General features: G+C 44.9%; 1 protein-coding gene across 1 annotated transcript in view; it reads right to left on the bottom strand.

Moving 5' to 3' along the window:
- Positions 1-15,728, bottom strand: part of EHBP1 (EH domain binding protein 1) — a 204,788-nt gene extending 189,060 nt beyond the window's left edge. Inside the window, exons 1-2 of the mRNA XM_041404490.1 lie at positions 15,483-15,728; positions 14,010-14,418 (exon numbers count right to left, since the gene is read on the bottom strand). Of these exons, the coding sequence (XP_041260424.1) occupies positions 14,010-14,113 (104 nt within the window). The 5' untranslated portion in view covers positions 14,114-14,418; positions 15,483-15,728. The remainder of the gene's footprint in view (positions 1-14,009; positions 14,419-15,482) is intronic.
- Between the last annotated feature and the right edge of the window lie 10,407 nt (positions 15,729-26,135).

Genomic DNA, 26,135 nt, shown 5'->3' with positions numbered 1-26,135 from the left:
TATCTCTTCCTACAGTAAGTCACAGGACAGATATGCTGGAGAAACAAACAAGTAAAATAATAGCAACAAACACACTGCACAGATTCTGGCATTTTCTTAAGGGTAGGAAATAAAATGTCTCTTTCTCCCCACCCCCACGATATTCACATTCTCTCTTCCACAAGCATTACATTTTGGGATCAATTTTACGGATGTGATATGAAAGAAAAAGCTATAATGCAAAGTCCAAGCAGAAAATAAATTACAGAATAAATTCTACAGCAATGTAGAGAGGACAAAAAAACATCAGCAATTCTAATCCAGACAGTGTGTATACATACTCTTAATTACACATCACTCCTTGGATGTGTAATTTGAAAAGCAAATAGGAAACAAACAAAAAACCTTCCCCACAACAAAAACCTTCCAAAACCCAGTGACTGTAGATCGATGATCACTGGCCATCCCCCCTCCAGAGTTATCTGTCCTATTTTTCTCACGTACTCTGCTTCACTGGTCCTGCTCTACCTCAATACTGATCTGCAACAGCCTCCACTCTGACCAAACACACTCATAAATAAGCTCATGATTTACATGATTCATACTGGAAAAACAGAAAGGGAGGGGCCACTCTTTTAGGTTTGTAAAGCATAACTTGCAGTTTTTTCTTTAGTTATTAGCACCTTGCTGTCATAAATCTGCACTCATACAATTCCTGTCAGTACAGAGAGTGTTTCTTGCACCTTTTGTACAATTTCTCTGTATCTCAGTTTCGGAGACATAAAACAGGGATCATTTTTCTCTATCACAAAGCAGTCTTGTAAGGCTGGATTAGTAATGGAGCTGTGTGGCTGCAGAATTTTTGTGCAGAGAAATCGTTAGCACTTTATTTCCACACAGCTAAGTGTCATTTTGTAGTTTTACACCATTACCACTGAACAGAGAGCTGCTACCATCTGGCCTTTAACAGGAGATATAAATCCTGCTTATAAGTAACCGTGGATGTAAAATGTAGAAAAGTTGATGAAAGATGATTTGTGCACACAAATTAGGGAGTGACAGAAAAGATGCCTTTCTGCACAGTTACAAAGGAAGTTGAAAGGAAGCCCAGTGCAGAACCAGGATTTTCTAAGTTTTGTTTCTACAATTAGACCACACTGCAGGAGAAGGAGAAGCGCAGACTTTATTTCACCCTCCAGGTAAAAGATACCTAAATAGAAAAAAATGCACAAAACGTATCAAGTCTGCTCTGAACAAAGGAAGGTGCTAAACTGACACAGAACTATTTACATAAGGAACAAGAATAACTTTTACTACTGCTTTTAGTAACTGTAAGCCCTTACAGCTTTGCAAACTCTTCTAGTTTCAGTATTCTCAAAAATCATTCTGCTGCTTCTGGCTACATCTGAAGGGAGACAGAGAACACTGTTTGCAATTTCTTTGCTGTGACTGGGAACTTGCATTGGGATAGCAAAAACTAAACTCCCACAGCACACATGTATATTGTGTATGCTGTATTATTCCTCCCCTTTTCACATCAGCCACCTGGAAACTGGAACTGGCACCAGTTTGGAAAACCATTTACACAGATACAGTGAAGAAAATACAATGTGATGACAACAAAAGGATTCATCAGCTTGAAGATATTGAAACATCAATTTGAACTGAGTAAAACTGCATGGGGGAAGGCTTGACACATACTGCAGTTTTATTTGCGAAGCTATAAATCTTAGAAAATGTTATAAAAAGAATACTCAGAAATTTTTTATATCGTATCAATAGCCAGACTTTCTCTACCTGTGTTTTAAAGGCAGAAATATTTAAATAAAGCAGTTTGTTTTTATTCAGCACAGAAAAGACTTCCCAGAACGATTTAAATTTAGACTTCTTTGTTCACTGTATGATTGTTACTATCACACTCACTCAAAAAGAGGTGAAATCCTAATTAGTATTCACCAGGAAAAGATGGAACCTCCCTTTTAAAACCGTTTCTGAAAGAACTGTGATTATCATGAATTCTGAAAGTGAAGCACTCATATCTGTTTGGCAAAGCCAAAGGGAAGGGTAGGGGTTGTGTGACATGTGTGATTGCTCAGGAACAGTAAAAGAGTGGAGCTGCTGCCTACAGACAAGGTCCAAGCACACATATATGCACACTGCTTGTTCAGCAAAATCAGGTCTGAAAGCTCAACATGACACAGTGAGTTCCCATTTTAAAGAGGGCACACTTCGTCATAAGAATTTCCCATGGTCTGGGTCAGCAAACATCTGCCTGAATAAAACACTAAAATCTGATTACAGCTGATTATGGGGATTGTATTCAATGGAAGAACAAAGGCCTGGGGGCCTGCTACAATTTTGAGTATTTCAGTAACATTAAAAGCTTCACTATTTCAAAGTGACTTATTAATTTACCAGCAAGAAGGCTTGAGGTTGTAAGAAAAGCAAGATTTCTGGCCCTTCTCAGCCCATGTGCACCACAGCACACCTGGAAGTCTCCCAGAGTAGCCACGGGTGGACAAAATTTGTCCCTTACTAGCCAGTCCTTTTGCTATTCACCACCAGCACCCAGGTTTTCCATCTCCTTAAGATGGTTCCATTACATACACTGATTTTATACATACACACCACATCTTGAACTATATATTTGTACTTACTATGCACAAGTGACACTTCTTTGTCATTTGTTAGCTTTCAGAAACATCTCCCCACCTTAATTTCTTTGCTGGAAGGGATGTCCAATATAAGGAGTTAAGATGCCACCAATAAAACCCAAGCTAATCAGAGATGATGTTGGCAGAAACACAAGAAGGCTCCATGGCTGTTCTCTGAAATAATTATTTTTATTTCACACGCTGGTTGCTCATGTTTAAGTCTCTGTTTTTGTACCTCCAAACCCATCAGGATCTGCCTTGTTTACCCTGTACACACAGACCAGAAGACCTTCAAACAGGGAGAAAAGCCTCACATTCTGCTCCTCACTCCCCTGACGCTTCCCCACCAGCTCACACCACCTCTCAGCCCATCCTGCCCATCTCTGTGCAATGCTGAAACAAGACACGTGAATACTCCATGAAAAAGCTGCAAGGCTGACCATTTTGAAAGGCTTCTTAGGGCAGCAAAGAAGAAACTAAGCCTACAGAAGACCTACAAAGGCTTCTCTAAGCCCATCTATGGCACGGCACAGGAGGAAGACAAGGGCAGAACACTCATTCTGTGAGGTTAACAAGGCAGCAGCTTTCTGCTTCTCTAGGTCCTGAGGGGTCGGCCATAAGAGGTACTGACAGTTCTCACAATGAGGTGAACACGAACAAATCAGGATAAATTTCAGTCTTCCTACAGTCAAGAATAACTCAAGATTATTTTCTTATTTTTTTTAAATTACAGTTCATTGACTTTACCATTAACTGCAAGTCAAGTAAGCATCCTCCTTTTAACAGCTGTTGCTAAAAGCAGTAGTATTGTTCTTCCCCCTACAGCACATGATCTAGTTCCCTAAGAACAAGTTTGACTGAAATAAATTTATTTACTGAAGTCAGCATTTTTTCCCCCAGGAGGAAGCAGTAAATACTGTGTACTGTAAATGCTTCATTAGGGTCCACTCCAGACAACAAGACTCAATCTATGGGGGAAAATATTCCATATTCCTGTTTCCAGCAGGGCAACAGAAAAGGAGACAAGAGACTGCACTGTCACCTGCCACTGTACTCAACATTAGCCACTACCAGCACTACTGAAGTGACTGCTGATGGGTCAGATGAGCACCCAGCACCAGGACTGGATCACCCTCACACTGAAAATGCAGGTAATGCCTGGCTTTACTGCCACTTTCCCTTGCAATACAGCTTCTCCCGAGGCAGCTAGAGCAGGAGGTAGCTCCAGGAACAGATGGGGAGCAGAGAAACACAGAAATATATCTAGCAGCTCCCTGCTCCAAAAATACACTGCACAAATGGCCACATGGAAGCACAAACTGACATAAACCCTAGTTCCAGGCACAGGGAAAGAGGCTGGGCAGCCAGCAGCTTTTGCCCTTGCAGATTCTCCAGTGCCTAATAAAAGGTGAAGGTATGGATTTTAACCTGCAGCCATAAGGTCTGACCAAGACTCCTCTCTTCTGTCCAGAGGCCCTTTGTCACACAACCCATGGAAATAATAGCTGGAGGTTTCCACCCCTGCAAACCTTAGTTGGAATTGCCTGCTGAAACTTTCCAATCCAATGCTGAATTTGCTGGCCAGACAGAAAGCTCGGGCGTGTTTTAACATCACAAAAAAACTTCCCCTCTATGAAGCAAAGCTAAAAATAAGGGAGAGGCCCAAGGTTCAAAACCAACAACACAGCAGAAAACTTGTCATAACCACTGACAGCATGGACCCATCAACCACAGCAGTGCTGTATGCCTGGAGGAAACAGGTGTCCTGGCTCTCTGCAAGAGTGGCAGCAGTGTGGGGTGTGGAGCTGTGGGCACAGGGGGCTGCCACAGCCCCACAGGTAGCAGGTGATGTGTCAGGGGCAGTCCCTCACACCCAGCCCTCTGCAGGACCCTTATCCAGCTCTCTCCAGGAGCAGCTGCAGGCTTTCAGCTTTTCTTCCCAGTAAAAAGGGAAAGATGTGTGGAGACAAGAAGGAAAAGTTGCCTTTCACCCCCCACCCCCCAGTCGACAGGACAGTCACAGACTAAAGAAAGCACCATGTCTCAAGCAGCACGTGTTTATAATTCTAGCACTATGGGTGATCACACACTCAGCCCTCCAGCAAAACATCCCTTGATTACATCAGTGGCTACAAGAATTTAGGGTGTTATGACTACTCTTGGTGAGCCTTCAGCTAAAAATTTGAAAAAATCTAGTCCCATTTAGTATAGGGGAAAAAAGGAATTTGTGAAAAGGAAATAATTCTTTTACTACTTTAAGACTGTATGTCCCAGTATCTTGAACAGATAGGCAGACACTGGAGCTGAGAGTAGCCATCTACAGGGAAGAAAGTAAACCATTTTAACAGTAAAGACAAAAAAACCCACCAACAAACAAAAAAATAAAAGCAGAGCTTACAATCCATGAGTCCCTTTTCCACATGCACAAATCCCAAAAAAAGGGGGGGAAGGGGAAAACACCATTGTATTTTTTAAAAAGTATCTTTCAAAAAGTGTGAACACTAAACAAAAGTCATCCTAAATATGCCTCAAAACCAAGTAATGCTGTTATAAATTCTTTCAGTTTTTGTGGTATGAGAGGAAGCGGTGAAAAATGGGTCAGGCCTTTCTCATTCTTAAAATTTTCTTATGTGTCAAAGATGAAGGAATGCAGGGGAATTCACTCACTCAAGAGACACTTACTCCAAGCACTCGATGCAGTTAAGATCTGCTCTTGAAGAAAAAAAGATGCTTAAAAATCTTGTTCTCCTGAAATTTTTCACAGCTTTATACAACAATTGCTCAATTTACCTACAGGAAATGACAAACCACTAAATCAGTTTTCCAAGAGACACGACTGATAAAAGACAGGTACAGCTAGAAAACAAAGCCAAATAGATTTGCCCACCTGTCAGCATGGCCAGAGCTGTAACTCCAGAGCTATAACCACATCAGGTGTCACCAGGAGCTGTCAAGGTTAAATCCTCTGCTAATAAACCAAAGACAAATCAGCAACAGGTTGGTTTTGAAATTTACAGGTCTGAGTTAGATCTTTGCTACAAAAGAGAACTTTTGACAGCCTTTTTTTGTTCTTTTAAATCTCTTCCTGTGCACTGACATAAACAAAGGGATTCAGAGTTTACTCAATGAGCAGACACAGAAAGTCAAGGAAATTCACAGTACTCGCTGAGTGGCAGAGTACAATGTGCTGCCAACTGGATTCAGTGATCCAGATTCTCCAGTTACTTCATTCAATACAGCTTTTGGTATTAACAGTACTGGCTATGCAAATACTCTTCCCAAGCACAGCTGGGAGGGGAAAGTTAGTTTATGACACAGGATGTAAAAGCAGAGGCATCACTGCATCAGTCTTAGCCCTAAAGAAAGGTCAGGACAGCTATCATCCTAGGGCATCAGGCAGCAACACACCTAATGGAAGAGCTGACTTAGGGAATGTCTTTTGTCTGCCTGGCCTAGGTGAAAGGTGATGGGGCTTGTCCCAACAGGAGCAGATGAATTTACACTCCCAGCAAAGCTGCACCCATCAGAAGCCACATCTCCCACCGCAGCAGCCAGTGCCACCCATCTGGCAGCCCCAGACAGCTCTGACCCGTCCTACAGCACTCAGCACTCAAAGCACTTCTTCAGTGAGAAAAGAAGCCACTGAACATGAAGGCTGACTGCTCATTACAGGTGCTTGTGGAGGTGGCACACAGGAAATGAGCAGTAATACAGGAGCCAAAACTGATGTGGTAGGAGAGACACTTAAAATACCCTGGATTGCTCTAATTCAGTTGTTCCTGGAACTAGAAATTATTTTGCCTTTGTGATGTTTGGTCAGCACCGAAGTCATTTTTCAAAACAGATCCACTAGAAATGAAAGGTCAGAGCTGCTTGTGTGCTGTTAAGCTGATACAGGAGCTAACCCAAAACAAAGCCCACAGAACACTGCAGGAGGGTGCACATGAAATAAAACCCCAAACCAGTTTGTGCTAAAATAAATACACACAGCCACAGAAACTGCAGCTCAGCAGCTGCAGACAGTTAAGCAGCTGCAAAGCCTGGCCACAGCTTTGGAGTAATCCTCAAGAAAGTCTCCTTAAATAATAAATTAGAAACAAAAAGAACCCCCGATAATGACTCTCCAGTACAAAGAGAGCCTCAACAGGCAAATGAGAATTACTTCTGCACTGCTCATCTTTACAGGTTTGCAGGCAGCTAGAAACTGTAGCTGAGAAGGGCACGCACTTCTGATTCATCTCAAAAGCTTGAGCACTTTGAAGCCCCACAGTGACAGCACAGGGCACTGACTCAAGATCTGGGTGATTTAGCTGAAGCACTCTAAGATGCTCTCGCCTGCAGCTGTGGCTCATCTCACCGCTCTGGCAGATTTTCCTCCCCATTGCATCAGGGCAGCATAAGGGAGGTGTGCCTGCTCCTCAGCTGCTGTAGTTCACACTCGCCTCACAAATGGGAGCTGAAGTTGATGGCACTTAATACTGACACACCTCACAGCCTCACTGTCACCCTGCCTCTGCCCCAGGGCAGAATATGACTGCTGCTTAGGGACAGTGACATCCCGCTCCACTTCTGAATCCAGCAAACCTCATGAGTCAGAGCCTTGGACAACAGCAATGTTAGTTATGGTTCTAATTTTAGCTCGTGCTTTACCCACAGTGCCCAAATCCCTGCAATGCCTCTCCAGGTGCCAACAGCCACAGCTCCCTGTACCTCAACTGCCAAAGCACACAGCTTCCAGGTGAGAGGCTCTGGTGCACCCACAGAAACTGTACGCTGCAGAAAGACATTTTTCAAATAAAGACAAGAGGAAGAAAACAAGGACAGCTTTATTTACCCTACTGGTCTGCGCATATCTTAATAGGAACAAAAGTTCATCTGCACAGTTCCTGTGTTTCAGAGTCCACTCCAGGACACACAAGACAGACTTTGTGCAGAGGGTAGCTCAAGGAGTGTCCCACAAGGTAGCAAACAGCCCGCAAGGGCCAGCTTCTACCCCAAGGAGTGAAAGCAGAGAGAGGGGCGAGGGAAACAAACACACACTTCACACACTCTCCTCAGAGTAAACTGGGAAAGCTTTTAGAAGTAAATAAACACACACACACCCACCCCCATATTCTCAGAAAGCCACCCAAGCAGAATGCTTTTACTACCGTAGCTGAAGGGTTTGTTTTATGAGTAGTTTCCCCAGATTTAGTCAACCTCACCAGCCTCCTCCTCCTCCTTCTCTCCTTATTCACACTAAGCTGTGAAAGGGACTTCAGCTCTCTCCAACCAATTAAAAACTAATTGAAGCAACAGACTGGCACTATACAGCCGGAGCGGTCTAAGAGATGGCAGACTCAGCTCATATGAGGCCTACACAATGTCATAATATTTCATTTTATTTCACCTCACAGAACAAAGAGCTGAAAAGAATATTCACATGGAATCCAACCCTAAAACACAAATTGAAATCTTTACTGCAGTTCAAGTCACTGGGTTCAAATGAACAGCACACGTTCTTTACTGGATGTGTGCACCACAGCGCCTGCAGGAACAGAGCAAGGTTTTATTTGTTCCAAAAGCTCTGTGAGGAAGTTATGCACACACAGAGTTTCTCTCTCAAAAAGTAAAGCTATGTTAGAACATAAGTTAGTGTATTTTATTCACTCAAGGAGACATCTTCACCACTCTAACTGACCATTAAAATGAAATATGTCTACACCTGCATATAATCAAAGATTTTCTGCTTTTGCTAATTATTTTTGTTACTGCTAGGACGGGAAACAAAGAATTTCTGAAAAGAAATGTGTCTTTCAGAGACAAACAAAATTCAGAACAAATATTTATGCCAAATCTTTTGACCCTACAGATCCTAAACTTTGTGCCTGCAGCTATCAATGCACTCTGTTAGAAATGACACAGAGACACAAGCACTCTTAATGATGCAAATAGAAAATGGGTACAAATGTGCAGCACTGACAACCTAAAAAGTCATCAGCAAGAAAGACTTCACGAACACCTCTACCTTTCCTACTGGAATTTCTTTGCTGCCAATATGCAGCCAGCAACTTTTACGAGAAATCCCTAATTTGTGGTCCATGGAACAGACCTGAGGCTGTAAAAAGGGCTAGGAGGGGAGCTTGGCAAGGTAGGGAAGGAGAGCAGCTGGCATTAAGGAATTGGGATTCATAGACAACCTCCTGACAGAAGTCAGGCAGGGTCCATAGAAGCATATCTAGGTTTCTGCAATGAAGGATTTTCTTTTTGATACAAAGAAAAGAGACCCAAAGTGACAGAGGAGAATTGCTTTTGTGTGTGGACGGTAAATGTGTTTTAATTGACTGCAGAAAGAAAGGGGGAAGACAGCTGTAAGGCAGCTGGTGGTGATTATTTGGAAAGAGTATGTTTGACACACAGTTTAAGCCTTCAAAAAATCTTCAGTCAAAACCAGAAATGAATGGCAAAGAAAATGCTAAAGTGTATTTGTAAACGGAGATTATTTAGTGTGGAATTAGAACTGAATAAAAAGTATAAGGACAGAGTACAATTTCATTGAGAAGAACAGAAGATAAAACACAGGAGAAATTGTATAGTGCTTTCCTTGCCCAAGTTATATATGCTACAGTACAGCCATATCACCAGCACCCCAATCTGATCAAAAACTCTGCAGAGCAAGCCCACGACACAACAGCACAGTGCACAGCACGACTAATTCAAAGAGATTCAATATGATCATCCTTTACAGTCAAATGCATTTAGGTACTCATGAAATCCCCTCTAACAACCATGCAAAGCAAGAAAATTAATTGAGCACTGTGACAGCCTGACCCCATGCAGGCAAACAAGGATTCTACAGCAGCCAGCTAAGCCCAGTTCTTTTGGTGGCCTTCGGCACTGAGGGGTTTGCTGGAAAGCAGCAAGCACAAGGCAAACAGATCAGTGTGAACCATGCAATCTCAAAAAGCTCATTTCTCTCCCATGCACAATGCATGCCAAATCTTAAGATTCCTGCAGCATCCAGTTATGAAACTACAATAGAAGAGGAAAACAGATGGCTAAAGCCTTTTGAAAAAAAAAAAAAAAAATTAAGCCTTACTTCATTTCCAAAAGAGAAATATGTGCATTTGAAAAGAGAGAACCTACTTCAGACCATACCTAATCGATATAAAAATAGGCAACTTGCCTCATGGACATGAAGCCTGTCTTCAGTTAAAGCTTCTGAACATATGAGAAGTTTAACCCTTTTAAACATCATGGCTCACTGTATTTATTAGCAGGATTTAAAAGCAAAGGAGTTCATGTAAGAAATGACACGCATTACAAACACTGTACAAAAATAACATATTTCTCTCTAAAGCAACTCCTGAACACAAATCCTGTGTAAAAGCCTCTATGTTTACTCTTTTCCAGCCTTTGTAAGCAGTTAGCATCTATTTTCAGGTGAGCAGCTTTCTTGCTCATAAAAGCATCCAATGAACAATGACAAGTTAGGAACTTGGCAGCCTGAACTCTCTAATTTCAGCCATTCTCTCTGGAAACCAGTCAATATTACATTTGAAGCCTCTATTGAGTTCTTGACTTGTGAGATATCACACAACAATAAGGAAACAAAAAGCCACCCTAAAGAGCTCATGTGTTCAGCAGCAGATGTTTCAGCAGCTCTATAAAACTGCTATCAGAGCTTCAGGTCCAGGTACTGGAACTGACCTCTGGTCCAAAGGAGAACTTTCCTCCTCTGCTGAGCCTGGATCTCAGACAAGCCTCAACTGAGCTACCAGAACAGAGGCCTCCAGCAGCTGGGCAGCCCCAGGGTACACAAGAGATTCTTGCTGGGCTGGCAGCTTGAACCAGGATCAAGAGGAGACCTGGGCTTCTTCAAACTGGCAGTAAACTCAAAGGCAACCCAAACAGGGCCTGACACCAATGTTCAGGCACCTGCACTGGGTCCCCTGCACAAGTCACAGCATTCCAGCTGCCAGGGATGCCCAGCACGCTCCTGCCCCCCACAGCAACCCTCTGCACAGAGCAGGAAATACAGCTGTTTCTGCAGAAGCCTGGGCAAAATGAATGAGGCTGATTTCTGGTTTTATTCAATGACTCTGCACTGAGGATAAGCACTGAATTAACTCCCTGGTATCACATGTGGTCCTTTCAGGCCAGGGCTGCAGTTCACTGGTGAGGCTGTGTGGAAAATCCTGAGCTGCCCCAGCTTAGTCCAAGGGTAAATGGAGGATGACACACTCCAGCACTTTCAAGCAAGCACCTTTCAAAAAAATCAACTGCTTATATGATTAATGCAAAGTACTATGTTTTTGCAGTAGCAGGAGTCACTAATGCATATTAAAGACCAAGACTACATCTGTTTATTTATTTTTAATGAAAGGTTCTAAATAAACCAACTGTTCAATTTTTTCAAAGGTACTGAGCAGCCACAATAATTAGGTCTGGGTCAGTGGGAGCTGCCAAAATGCCACAGAAGTGACTCAGTCCTGTTAATTATCTGAAAAATAAGGAACAGTGACAGCACTGGACACTCCATCACGACCTATCTCCCCCAAACACACCACCAAGGAAAAGCAATCATTTGTGAGTAGCTGTCTGTAACCATTAGTAGGGACAAAAATTAGAAATTATAGACAGGAGAAAAAGCAAGGAAAGTTTTCAGACCAATCTGGACAAATACTTAGAGATAATATAATCCTTTAAAAAAGTGAAGCAGCAACACCACAACAGTGGCAACTTCTCACAGTGCCAGGAGAATGCCAGAAAAAAAAAAAAAGAGCAGGAGCTGTTTTAGACACTATGTTTAAAATCAAACAAACAAAAAAAAACCTCACCAAAAACTCCAATCAATACAAGTCCAGAAGAAACAGAGTATTAAAGCTAACCAGAAATTCACCCTACCTTGCACACCATCCACAATCAGTACAAAAATATTCTAATACACAAGGCTCTTTCTGAAGAGTCAGACAAATGGAAACCTAACAGAAGACAGCAGCTCACAAAGAGGAACACAGCCTGTTTTGGTCATGCACTCACAATCCTTGCTCACAGACACTTCTCAGTTCCAGTGTGTTTATGACTGTGTTGTCATTTACTTTAAAATATGAATGGAGCATTCTTTTCCTCCAGAAACACTGCATTGTTAAAATGCCAGTACATTAAAATAACTTACTGCTTACTACATTTCAATCAAACAAACTACAGACTACAGCACTGACACTTAATATATATTGAGTGCTTTCAGCAAGAACAGCATATGGAGTTCATTTCTTGTGTTTTGTTCTCAAACTCAGAGGCAAGACTTAGAAACAGATGAAGCAGTGATCCTTTGGGCATGCACAGAAACTGTATCTTCTCCAAAGTTAGGGAAACACTTAGTTGAAGGCTCTCAAAATACATAAATATTTAACCCTTCATTTCTATAGATGTTTGATTTAAGGCAGAAGTATAATATTTTAGGTTGCATGCTTAAAGAACATTTTTTGTGAAGGTTCTCAAAATAACAGGAAGCAGAATCAAAAAGCTTACAGTCAAAGGACTTTATGAGTTATGTTTTTCCCTATTGTGATTTTTCCTAGAATTCATCCACATTTCACCACCATACTGTTCCTTTGTAATAACCACCACAAGCACTGATCTTGTCTATATTTAAACTCAAGAATGTAGAATGAAGGTTCAGAAGGACGACCTTTTTGCAAAAAATTAGTTACATATCTGAGTTTTGGAATGGCTCTCTCACTACTTCATACACAGACATTCTGCTAGGTGGGCACTCTCACTTATGACTAGCCAATAAGCTGCCTGTTTCTAAAATAATAAGATACTTCACAAGAGAACTTTTGTGTATGACTTTTTCCTAAACCAAGGAAAGGTTAGCTGCAATTCCAATGCAAACATTCCCCTGCAGGATTTATACTTTAGTGCTGAAGCATCCTGCAAATTCTCAGCAACGAGTGAATCAAAATGAAACCGAAAACATTCTCGTTAATGCAAGTGAAACATAATAAGAAATAAACCCAACTGCTGAAATAAACCTGATCAACTAAAATTACTGTGGAAAACTCCTTGGCCTCTTTGGGACATCAGATCTCAAAAGATAATCAGGACAGCTTCTTTCAACTTCTACAGTGTTTCCATTTGTAGCTTACTCTGTGAAAGCAAGTTCCACTTCCAGAAAAATTCCGTTTCTTAAACGCCCTAAGCATGAAGACAACTTGCTAAAAAAATCCAAAACATTTAATCTGACAGTGCTCCTTTAAGACAGAGCAGTGTGCAGCCTTCCAGCATATTTGACAGAGATTTCCTACTCCAAGAGATAGAATTTAAATTTGTAGAGGCAATTACTCATAACCAGTGAAAGCAGCCAATGCATGTGCCAAACTTGCCAACAAGAAGAAAGGCCAAGTATTAGAAAGGAGGCTGCAGTTTATTACAAGACAATTTGAACATCTCAGTCCACAAGGTCTGGAAAGTATTTTCTTCATCCCCTGACACTACATGCTCACACTAATGTGAGGAATTATGTCAGTAATATCAATATTCCAAACATATAAAACAGCAGTTAAGTATTTTTATAATGGAGATCTTCCGCTGACTATGTAAAAGCTGCTTCTAGTCTTGCCCAGCAGATTTATTTAAGCTCATTTTGCACAGGAAAGATGATGTGCCAGACCCACACCATGAACTGCTGTCTAGTCAGCTCCAAAGCCATCCAACTGGACCACCATCGAACAAAATTACTGTCTGATTAAACAAACACCTTAAGGCAACTCCCAAGGACCTGACTCTTGCCCCTTCCTATTAAAAGATAGAAAGGAAAAATGGAAAAGAAGGAGAAACTGGACCTCCTCAGGTAAGGAAGTCAAAAATCAAAATGGGCATCCAACCCATATGTCCCATGATCACCATGTCCCAGGACTGATATCCAATGCCCCCGACAAACAACTCAAGTGTCAGTAGACAACCCTCAGCATCACCACGTTGAATTGGCAGTTGGAAAAGACCTCATGGGAAACATTAAAAAAAAAAAAACAATAAAAAACAAACAAAAAGGCCCACTAAAAACCCAAAAATGACAACCAAAACCACATCAATTCACAGATGCGAGCTAACAAATGTACCCTCCCCTGCAAGGTAAAAACAATGCCAGCCTAGAAAATCAATAGTACAGAACAAATCCAACAGGTCCAGGGTAACCATGCAGCAAAGCCAGCACCCACTGAGAAACACAAGCAGCTCATGCAGCTGCTTCTGCAATGGGCTGGCAAGAGAAGGTAAGGGGATGCAAGAGCATGCACCTACCACACAATACACAGTGAGCAACATCCTTCCTATTTCAGCACCAGCAACTTACTCCATTATTTTTTTACAGCAACATGAGCTGCTTCTTACCATTTTTTGGTGCACTCAACCATCAATTCCTGGTAAGAGGCCACAAACTGGAACTTGGATGCATGTTTCCCAACACGCTGCAGTCTTTTCCAAACTGAAGCCATGGTGGTGAGAAATACCAGTCCTCTTACACAGCAGCAACTGCGTGGATCCCAACGGAGGTTTCAAAGAGCGTGTGTGCTTGATACAGGTTTATATACAGACACAGTAAAAAGAGTGTGGGAGAAACTTGACAGGATGTCTACAATTCATATTCTGCCTCTCCCCTCCTCAGGGTAAATCCCAGTCTAGCGGAATGGCTCATCACTGGTCAGGAGCAGCATGCAGTAGCAGTAGACGGGTAATGGAGAGGAAGTTCTCTCATGGAATCATCATTCTTCACACAGCAGATGAAGGGAGGACTGCAGGACTGGAAGACAAATAAGAGAGGGAGAAGAGATAGCATTGGTTAATACACTTCTCACTAAGTGCTGCAATTGCACGTGACCTCGTACCTTTCAAAGAACTACGAGCAACCACAAGAACACAGCCCTTTCCTGCTGTCATCTACACCCCCCCAACCCCTATTAAATAAATAAATAAAAATACTGCAGCAATTTCAGGAATTCAAACCACGAGACTGTTCGGAAACATATCAACATATCCTATTATCAGCAGCATCACAGCTGGCACCAACAACAAAAAAGGGCAGCTCAGGGCCACACCGAATCCTCGTGAAGCATCTCCGGGAAGCAGTGCAAAGTGGCTGAGGTGCTGCCAACATGCACCCACAGGGAGGGACACCGGGAGATGAAGTTCTTTGTCTTGATGACAAAAGGTGTAACAGTTGTTTCCTCTAACACACCTCCCGCTTTCATCTCTCTGTCCAAAGAGAAGGACCAGCCAAGAAGATAGAAAGGGAGTGTTGCTGCCCAAACGCCTGTGCCAGGGTGAGGAGGAGGACGAGAGAGGAAGGGGCATTTCCCGAGTCCTGGCTACCCAGGATTCCCCGTCTTCCTCGCTGCATCATATCGAAATGGAAATGTCTCTCCACCCTGCACTGAGTAATGATCATCAGGGCAGTGAAAAGGGAGAGGAGAAACCCAGGTGGGGTCTCCTCCCTCGAAAGGAAAGCAGCATCTGCGCCGGGTGCGGGGGGAAAAGCCTCTCCATGAGGAATACAGGGAAGCACAAGCAAGCCGCAGCTGGCGAGAAGTCAGGGTAGGATGGCATCAAAGCTGGCCAGGAGGCTACCTGAAGTGGAATGGCCCCCGGGAGAGCGGGTCCCCAGGGAGCCCCGGGGCGGGGAGCGCCCCGCTCCGCCTCAGCAGCCCGTGTCACCTCCGCGCCCAGCCCGCCGGGGCAGCGCCCCCCGCCCTTGGCCGGGAGCCGGAGCCGTTTAAAAATTAAAACGCCACCGGCGGGGAGCAAGGAGGGGAGCGGCGGCCTCGGGAGCGGCGGGAGGGAACGGGCGGCTCCCCGTGCGGCACTCACCTGCCGCCGGCTCCTCGCGGGCGGTCCCGCCGGGCGGGCGCGCTGGCACCACACGGCAGCCGAGAGTCAGCGCTGCCGCTGCCCATTACTGCAGCAGCCCCGCCGCCGGCAGCGCCCTGCGGCTGTCCCCGTCCTCCCGCAGCCTCATGGCGAGCACCGCTCCCCCGCCGCTCTCCGCGCCGGCCGGGCAGACAGCGCGAGTCGCAGCGCCCCTCACGCCGCCACCATCGCCCTCCTGCCGGCGCGCCTCCCCCCGCCTCGCCGCTCCCCCGCCCCCGCCGCCCGCCGGGGCCCCGCCCCCGCCGCATCATTGGCCCCGCCGCGGGGCCTCCGCAGCCCATTGGGTGTCGCACCTGTCAATCATCTCGCGCAGCGGAGGGGGGAGGCGGTGAGCGTAGAGGGCTTCGCAGATCCTCATCTCCCGCCCCAGCCCTGCTCTGACTGGTCACAGAGTCCGAGGAGGCGGGGCCCTCCTGAGGAGCGGTCACTCGATAGGCCAGCGCGGCCGTCTGTCAGCGCCCGGCGATTGGCGGCGGCGCTTCCCGAAGCCGCGGGGGGGGGCGCGGCGCGAGGAGCGGGCTGTCAGGGGAGGGGCGTGGCTCCGCCGCCGCCCCCGAGACTCGCCACCGCCCCGGGGCCGGGGAGCGGCGGGAAGGGAAGGGCCGGGTCGGGGCAGGGAACCGGGGGGGAAACCAGTGATGCCTCCCGTGAGGCGGCCCCGGGGAGCCTGAAGGGAGCGAGCGGCAGCGGGTCGAGGCGGCGGGAGGGGAGGAGGAGCCGTGGCGAGGGACAGTCCCCGCGCTGGGCCCGCCTTGAGGAGGGGGCGGTGAAACGGCAGGCCTGGCCCGAGTGCTGCGGCACAGGCCCCGCTCCTGAGGGCTCCGGGGTTCGGGTGCGGTCGGGAAACTGGTGGGAATTAAACGCCGCAGGCAGGACGATGTTCCCGTGCTGATTTAACCTGCGTGCTCAGGGAACGGCACCAGGCGGCGGGGGCTGCATGCTGTGCGCAGTTCGATGTTAAAGCGTCTGCACGGGGGAACGGAGCGGTGAGGGGTGATCGCCGTGGGATGCGGCTGTGAATTCCCCGTAGCCAGGCTGGCAGAACGCTTCTCCTACACTGCAGTGCCATGAAGGAGCTGTGGGGACCCAGATGCAAAGCCTCGGTGCTGGGTTCCAGCATTAATCTAAAATCAAGCAGTGGCTTGCTCTGGTTCCTGCTCTCGTTGCCCACGTGCCCTCTGGACGCCCGTACAGGTCTGTTTAAGTTTGGGATCCCAAAGCACCATTTGCTGTAGGTGAATTCCAGAGTCAGAGTAATGCTCTCTGCGTGATCTCTGGGAGCTAATCCTAAACCTATCAGCCATCCAAGTCAGAAACTAAGCCATCTATCAAGTGGAAGCACAGGGAAATAAGGAGGTTAATGCAGTGGAGCTCTGAAAGCAGCTGTAAAATTGAAGCCTCGGGGCTTTGCAGTCCTCTTGTCTTCTTTCCCATGACAAACCGAATGGAGTCCAAGCCTGATCCACAGTCTGGAAAGCTCCTTATCCCAGCGTTTTCCTCCTTTCCCCTAAGAGCCTCTCGCTCTTGTGGCATATCAGAGAGGCTGCCAGCATTCAGTGGCTGGAGTGAAAGGAGAGAAAGAATGACTGTGTGGATGGCCACAGGCCTAAGCTGAGCTAAGTTACTTCAGAGAGGTTGAATATTTGGGCTATTGAAAAGGTCAGCCCTTTGCTTATAATGTATTACTCTTCAGCCCTTACCCCAGCTGCCAGAGGGTGTGCACTCGGAGCTGTCCTGGAAGAGGCAGTGATTCTCTTTTTTTTTAAGTGTTACACTGAAATGTTGCAGACAGCTGTACTACTCACAGATTTTCTTGGAAAATCCTTTTTTCCTTTTCCCTGAATATTTCTGAAGTTAAGCAAAAATATTTGAAGATTTTGTACATTTGTCTTAATGTTTCTGTCCCAGTTTTGTGGCTGGTCTATACACACAGTAATTCCAACACACTTGAGGGAGACATCACTGGGCTTTTTAAGTGCAGATCACCTGCTTAGGATTTGGGAAATGAGGCCAGGATTTCCAGAGCACATCACACTAAGAACATGCAGGATGGAGCATACAGATGCTTGGTTCTGACTTGGAAAATACCAGATGGAAAACTAGCAGCTGTGAAGTGGATCAAGAAAGACAATTTAAAATTCCCTGGGAGGAGATCCTTGGCCCTGAGGAGGTCCTTGGTTCTTCATACCAGAGAAATATCAAGTAATCAGTTGTGCTGATTGTATTTCAAAAGTTGTCTTTATTCTGAGTATACTACCAAAAGTTAATCGATGAGCTTCTCTGATTTATCTCCTGAATAACCTGCAGCACCCAGGCTAATTCCTAAGACATACCTGTGACCAAAATCTTACTTTCATCATACTGAGATAGCCATTTTCTGTCCAGTGGAATAAACACAGGAGGTCTGGTGGTTTGTTCTGTGACTTGTGTTTCAAACATCATTATTTATTAACATTTTCCATTTCCTTCATAGCTTTTGGGTTCAACTTACACCAGGCTGGGAGGTTCACAGCATAAGGCTGCTTTTGCCTGTGTTGTGTGGGGAGAAATACAACACAGGCAATTATCCTACCAGTTATCTATTTTACAGTTTTTAGGAGCAGCCATCCTCAGTTCTTGTGATTTTGGGAAAAGCCTTAAGAGATTTCAAAGGGTGAGAGGAATTACTGTGGGAGGAAGGGCAAGATCTTCAGCTGCAGATTGGAAGCTAAGAGGCCATCACAGCATTCTCAGGTTACTGGACTGAGTCTTGCACCAGACCAACTCAAAAGCTCTTGTGACTTCTGCTGGCAGCTCAGAGCCCAGAGGAACCAATAAATGGCAAAAAGGGATTAGCAAGGACATGGATGAAGAGCCCCAAAGCTCCTCCTTGGGTCAGCAAGGAGCCCCCATGTTGACTTAATTTCCATATTGCAAACATCTCTTGACTGGTCCTGCTGGCCACAAGCCTGGTTTGTGACAATGACCCAGCTCAAACCATAGCTCAGCTCAGGATCTGAGCCAGGCTTTGGGGAAATGGTCACATTTTTACTTAATCCAATATTATGAGCTTGAAAACAAGCAAAGCTAGTTACACCAAGGTAACCAGTGCTCTCTTTTCAGGTCAGTAGCTGAGTGAAAAACCTGTGTGTGACTCCCTTCACAGAGAAGGGTCCTGTAATCAGGGTCCTTCTGTAATCAGAAGGGTCCTTCTGATTAAAAAAACAAAAATGGTGCTTCACTTTATGTACAGTGTCAAATCTCTTCTGCAAGCAGGAAGAACAGTCATGTGATGAGCAGGGAGGTACCGTTTTATTATTTAATGGGTATGACACAATCTATTGAAACCATATGCACGTCACATCTGCTGCCTTCCTGCTGCCTTCCTTGCCTGTGGAAGGACACCTGAGGAAGTGTGTTTGTGTATATTTGTGTGGTTTATTGTCTGTATTGTCCTGGAAGTGGCATGGGACAGGATGCTGAGAGCTGCTCAAGATGCGAGGTTGGTGGGGCTGGCCAGGGAGCCCCAGAGCAACCTGACCCTGTTCTTTATAAGCAGCTGGTTTCACCAAGGACACCCTTACTATCCAAACCAAATACTCATGCTCTGTGGCTCCTCTTTTCCCCTTGCTATCTCGACACTCAGACTCCCTCACAATCTCCACAGAAATCCCTGTGTATTTTTTTTTCTGGATTTTGCCTCCTGTTCCCTGGCTTTGACTGGTGGTGGAAGAATTCAAGCTTCCTGGCCCAAGTAGAGAGATGATCTATGCTCTATTTCTGTTATTCCCTGTCAAGCTTTAAAGCTCTCCAGCCTCTCCCTTATCCTTCACCGCCTCGTCATCAGCATGACTAAGGACAGGTTGTTCACCAATCAAGAAATGACCTTTGCTAGGAATAGCTGTCATAAATCTCCATTTCCCTGTCCTTTCTGTGCATGAGCCTGCAGAAATGTCACTGAGGAAATCAAGGAATTGGATTATGTCAGATTTGCAAGAACATTCCGCTTTCTGAGGCAAAGGTCTGTGTACATGAGGTTACCCACACCTGCCACGTTTTAACCTCCTTGTATTTCTAGATCCCATCAAACCTTTGATCCTCTGTTAATGAAAGTAGTGGAGAATTTGTGCTGACCTCAGTAATATCTGTAAAGTACCACCCTCCTGCTCCCCAACATGTCTCTAACTGGTGCTTGACACCTTAACATTCCCTTCTGTAACATTGTCTGCTCTTTTTCTCGCTCTTTTTCTTTGCTTCTTCACATCCCAACAGTAATTTAAAAATCCATGTGCATAACAAATCATAGTATACATTGAAAAAAAAGGAATTTTTTAATCCTCCCTTCTTCATTTGTTTCTTGTTTGTTGCTGATAAAATTCCACTCAGATGTCATTTCACATGGTCTGGTAACACCCAGCAGCCATTCTGTATTGGAGGGAATAATGTTTTGAATATTCCCTCTGCTAAATATCAGTGACAGTTGAAAGGGGTTGTGTGTGTGCATTATCCCGTTTTATTTGTGCTCAGAAAGTTGACTTTGAGACTGGCAGCTGGGAAAAGGCAATTCCCGCATTGCAGAACCAGACAGCCCAGCTCCTAGCACAGCCTGGACCAAAAACAGATCATTTCAGCAATAACTCCCTTAAGCTGTGTTTAAGGCACAAGGCACAGAAACACCACCATTTGTTCTTGCCTTGCCAGGAAAAGAAGTAAATTTTGGGATGCACTCTGGTGGTCTTGTGTTTTGTTCCTGCTCTTGCCTAGGTTGAGGCAGGCAGCCTAGCCTGGACCAGCTCACCCATGCAGCATTCCCAGCCCAGGCCAGGTCCAGTGGAGCTGTGTACAGGCACCCACTGTCTGAAAGCTCCTAATCCAGAGTCTGCCCCCTTGGAGAGCCCTGCTGCCAAAAGCAATCTGCAGAGCCAGGGGCTGGGGTAACTCACCAGCCTCCCTTTCTTATGGATCATTTGTTCTACCCCTCCCTTGCTGTGGCTGGATCCTGCACTTGTATGTGGTGAGACCCTGTGGTGCCTCCCCTCCAGACTCTGTGCCAGAGGGGGTACCCAAAATGCCAGCTCCCTGAGTGGCAGCCTCATGTCACAGCCCCCTTGCTCTCCTGTGCCCAGCTTCATTACGCCACCCCAGAGGCACCAGGCACCCCCTGGCCTGCTCCTCTTAACCCCACTGCCCAAAGTCTTGTAGGCAAAGTCAAGCAGGATGGTTCAGAAAAAGAGCAGATGAAAACCATCCTCACCTGTCTTTCCTTTATCTCCCCTCTCTTGTCTGGCTGACATTCTTCCCAAACCACTCGGCAGTAAAGGGCAGGCTGTATTTATCTGCAGAGGAGGTCAAGGACAGGAGTCACATTCCTGAAATGCAGAAGTCACAATGCAATTCAGCCTGTGGAAGCAAGAGAAAAGATGGGGCACTGATGGTGGAGACCCCACGCTGCAAAAAGCATTTCCCTGCTCCAGATCAGAACACTCTGGATTAGTGATGTTTTCTCCAAATTTATTATCAACTCACCTGTCAGTCAGCTTGCAATGGTCTGAATGAGTTTTGCCATTACCTTTTGATACCCATTAAATTGTTTACACCTTTTAGTAGCCCTTGCTTCTCTCTTCTCAAAAAAAAAAAAAAAAAAAAAAAAAAAAAAAAAAAACAAAAAAACCAAAAAAAAACGCAAAAGCAGCAGCCAGTATTTTGTCCCTAAATAGCAACTTTCAATTTTTTGTCATGCTTGATGTCTCCTGTACCCCTTCCAGTTCTTCAATACCCTTCCTGTGTGGTCTCCCTGGCCTTTAAAAAAAAAAAAAAAACCAAAAAAAAAAAAAAAAACAAAAAACAAAAAAACCAAAAAAAAACGCAAAAGCAGCAGCCAGTATTTTGTCCCTAAATAGCAACTTTCAATTTTTTGTCATGCTTGATGTCTCCTGTACCCCTTCCAGTTCTTCAATACCCTTCCTGTGTGGTCTCCCTGGCCTTTTTGCAGAGTATAATTATGCTTGTGTACGACATCCTGCAGCACTAATGAGGCAAAGAATGCCTTCCTCCCTCTCTTTTTAGAATAAACAGCACATAATGTGGCCAGCAGGACCAGTGCAATGATCACCCCCTGTACTGGGCTGTGGTGAGGACACACCTCTGTGTGAGTTCTGTGTTTAGTTTGAGCCCCCCAGGACAAAAAAGACACTGAGGTGCTGGAGAGTGTCTGGAGAAGGGCAGTGAAGCTGAGGAAGAGTCTGGAGCACAGTTCTGAGGAGGAGCAGCTGAGGGAGCTGGGGTGGCTCAGTCTGGAGAAAAGGAGGTTCAGGAGGGACCTTATCCCCCTCTACAATTCCCTGACAGGAGGGTGAAGCCAGGTGGAGCTCTTTCTAAGAGCTATGGGAGAAAATAAGAGATGGAACAAGTTCAGAGGCAGACTTGTTTCCTGGCTCCGTGCCCATTTTACATGATCCTGGCTATGATGAATCTCTGATTAACATGCTGTAGATACTTTATGGTAGCACTAAGGAAACTACAGATTCAGTGCTGAGAAGGTCAAGGAGTGAAGGTTGTACAGCCCCATGCATTTTTTTTCTACTGTTATCCTGTTTATCCAAAAATCAGTGGCTGGACATGCAATCAGAATAATAAGCTGTAAAAATGTAAAGTCTGTTACCTGCACTTCTGTAACTACTGGAGAAATCATAAAACATTACACAGCTGTCTCTACAGATTATTCAGGAAACTCCTCTTTGCCCAAATATATGTCACCTTTCAAGAGAATGCCTAGTTAACTTTGGATCTACAGCATCAGTCATCTACACAGTTCATCAGTATCAGGGGTACATTTCCTTGGAGTACAGGCATTAAGAATGCAGAGGCCATCACAGATCAAATCTGAGGCTTTCTTGGAAGCCAGTGGAGAAGCAATTACCTTACAGATGTGATAAAATAATCTGTTACGCAAAAAGGTGTTCCTACCAGACTAACGGGGAAAATTTGTAGCTAACAGCTTGTACATTCAGAACCCCAAACATCACACAATGGGACATTGGTGCATGAAGAGAATTATCTGAAAGCACAGGGTGGAAATATGTATGTGTGGTGTGGCCTTCAGCCTGGAGAAGAGGTTCAATTACCACAGTTACAGCTCATGAAAATGAACCCCAAGGACCTGCTCATGTATGCAAGACATTCAAGTGGACAAGAGTTTGCAGTAATGGTGTTGGGCAGGCGTGAAATGGTGTGGAGAGACTCAGCTTTGAGAGGACAAGCAATTAACTGTGTTGTAAAAATGACTCCAAAGTTTCCTGCTCCTACTTTTAATACCAGCAGCCACCCAATTTAGATAAATATCTCTAGTTAATCTGGAAATTAAACTAGATAATCACAGCCAAGTTAGATAATTCCAGACTCAGAAACTGTTCATCATTTTGCCCAGATTAACCCACAGGGATTTAAATGGTGTTGCAAGTTATTTTTAACTGAGTTATCACTAATCTCCCTCTATACTTTTTAGACTGTATATATTAAAGTCACACTGTCAGAAAACGTGGGGACAGTTGTCTTCCAAAAATAAAAGAACTGACAAATGGGATGTAGGGCTTATTTTGCCAGATCATGGTCATGTTTGGGCTCCTCCTGTTTCCCCCACTTCACAATTTTATTTCTGTTATTTCTGTTAAACTCCTCTGCAAGAGCTATGGAGGACATGCAGCCTTACGGACCATGTATCCCTATGGCAGAATCCTCCCTATGGAGTGAGTCCCAGGCTGAAGGAGGAGGTTGGTCAGTGTAGATATCTTTCATCCACGGTCTTGGGATGGGAAATTCAGTTTTTTTTCTCTGACTAGTTTTAGGAATCTTACTGACACTTCACACATGCCTAGAAGGAGTGACTGCTTCGTCAGCCATATAGAGGGACAAATGATAAAAAAAGGAAACCTCTATTTGGGGCTACTTCCTAAGTGGAAATAGGTGACACTCTCGTGCCTGGGGCAACCTTGAATTACTAGTTTTGAAGTTAAAGATCTGGAGGTATAAATGGGTTTCTCTCCAGTAAAGAAAAGTAGAATCACAAAACCCCAGCAAATGTGCTCCCAGCCCAGGTCAAGTGCTGGGAACAATTCCATTGCTGCACTAAGAGATGCAACGTAATCAACCACCAAGATACCCTCCTCTCATCCCTAACTAGAGCTCCAGAGCTCAGCAAAGGACCTGCACAACAACAGCACAAGGCTGTTAGAGGCATCTCAGCATCTCTTTTCCTGGAAGAAATTCCTGTATCCGCCAAGCAAGCAGAATCTGTCTGTTTTGGAAAACAACGGATATATCAAACATTCTGGCAAAGCCCAGGAGAAATGACAGTTCAATGATGTTGAAAAGAAAATTATCAGAGAGAGATTAATTTGTCTGACAGTATGTCTTTATGCTCTCCACTGAGGAAGAACAAGAGTCCTTTCATGCATATTGAATTTACTTCTGGTGTGAGTCAACCTCTGTCAGTAGGCCTGTAAGTGCTGTCGGTTTAGGAAAATGGGTGATTGCTGCTACCTGGCACCTGCCCCCTGAACACCTCGGAGCACCAGAGCTTTCCAGCCACTGCTTCTTCCACCAGCAATCCTCATTTTACACCATGGCTTGGGGCACAGCATTCCAATATCTCCTGCACTATCCACCAAAACATTTGCCCGAGGAGGCAGATGGGACAGCCAAATGCAGGGCTGCAGGCCGTGGAAAGCCCAGAGTCTGGGTTTGGAGATGAAGAGAGGTAAGGGAGCAAATGGTGCCTGATAACAGGAGTGGCAATCCCAATCCATTTCTCACATGACTTTGCAGGTGAAGTACCCAGCACTGCCAGCTGCCTGGGGCCATCTCTCTCTGCAGGACACAGCAAGACTTGACAATGTTTTGCTACAGCCAGCCCTTGACTGCTGTGGTGTCGCAGCTTGTGCAGAGGCAATAATCCCTGAACAGCAGAATGATGCTGCAGAACAATGTTCTACTCAGACTGTCTCCAGAAGATGTGCACCACACACTCACCATCCATTCTCCTTCAAGACATCCATCCATGAGCTAAAAGCTCAGATACAAAGCAATGCCCAGAAGTTTCAGGTCCTTTTTTCTGATAAGATGTCAAACACAAATGACAGTGGTATGGATTTGCCTTATGCCCCTGCTGTTCTGCACACCATTCTGGCAGCCCAAAGGTGGCAGCAACCCAACCCAACTCATGGGTTATTTCTTTCCTGCGAGTAGGCAATGACACATGAAGCAGCAGGAACAGGGTTATCACTTCCCAGCTGTGTCACAGCTGGGGACAAGGAGAGAGTCACTGGGGGACTGGCGTGTCCCAGTATGGCTGGGCAGCAGGAGTGCCTCTTGGGAGGCTACAGCAGCTGGCATCCTAAAGAGCAATCCCACTGCACCCCTCTGCTGGCCTGCAGATCCTGGTGCCCAGTGCAGCAGCAACAGCTCCCGTTTGCTCAGGCCAGTGAAGATCACTTCTTCCATCACAGGGTTTTTCTTTGCCAGCCTCTTTGTTGAGAGGGCAAACTGTATAAGCAGTAAAACTGAGCAACTAAATGTGAGCCTGTTGTTTATTTAAAGCATTGCCCAAACTACTTATTTTCCCTAGCATGAATCTTGGTATTGCTGGAATGAGTTGAGCAAACTATCCCAGCCAAAAGATGAACCAGAAGCTGTCACAAGAGCAGGCATGAAAAGTTTGGCTAAAGTATAAGGAACCAAGCAAAGAGGGTCTGGCACCTGGCAGCTTCAATAACTGTAGATGCCCTTCAGCTTGCTTGACCCACTACATCAGTCCATGCTGACCTCACTGCTCACCACAAAATCGAGATGCATTCCTCAGCCCGTGGCAGCATCACCTCAGTGAGACTAAAATAAAACCCACTGAAAGGTTTTATATAATACCAAGGCTACAAGATCTCTAATGTAGTTTTCTTATTGGAGCAAGAGCCAAGCACAGCTTAAATTCATTAGCTAATGGCCTGTGACAATGAAGGACAAAGACAATTATTATGCACATTTCCAAGCTGATTGTTTCTGTGTGAAGAAAATGCAGCAAATTATTGTTCTCCTATATTAACGTACCATAAAGGATTACTATCACATCTATTTCAAAAAATCCCTATCCCTTTCAAAATGCAGATGAGTGCCAGATAAATTTGATTTTTATAGATGAAAGCTTGGTGGAAAAGTCAAGATTTTATTAGGGCTATGGACAATCACATTACATTTTATATGATATGACAACTTCACTATTGAATCAGGAAATTGATCTCAGGAACTTTTTTTCTACTGAAGGCTTACCAATTCCCTGAGTATCTCTCATGTATCTCAAACACTTATCCTTGGATATAACAGTCAGAGACATTCTTAATAGCTGCTTGTATTTATAGAAAAGTCAGAAAAGAAATACAACATCACATCACAGACTCGTAGAATCACTGAGGTTGGAAAAGACCTCCAAGATCATCAAGTTCAACCTTTGACCAATCACCACTTTGTCAGGCAGATCACAGCACTGAGTGCCACGTCCGCTCACTGGTTACTGTGTTCAACAAGGCACTTACCGCTGGTCATGGAAGGAGATCAGGCTGGTCAGGC

This window comes from Onychostruthus taczanowskii, unplaced genomic scaffold, assembly GCF_017590055.1.
Source record: "Onychostruthus taczanowskii isolate IOZ18803 unplaced genomic scaffold, ASM1759005v1 scaffold21, whole genome shotgun sequence".
NCBI classification, from domain to species: domain Eukaryota; kingdom Metazoa; phylum Chordata; class Aves; order Passeriformes; family Passeridae; genus Onychostruthus; species Onychostruthus taczanowskii.
The sequence above is the reverse complement of the archived record's forward strand: the minus strand, read 5'-3'. Positions and strand labels throughout refer to the sequence as shown.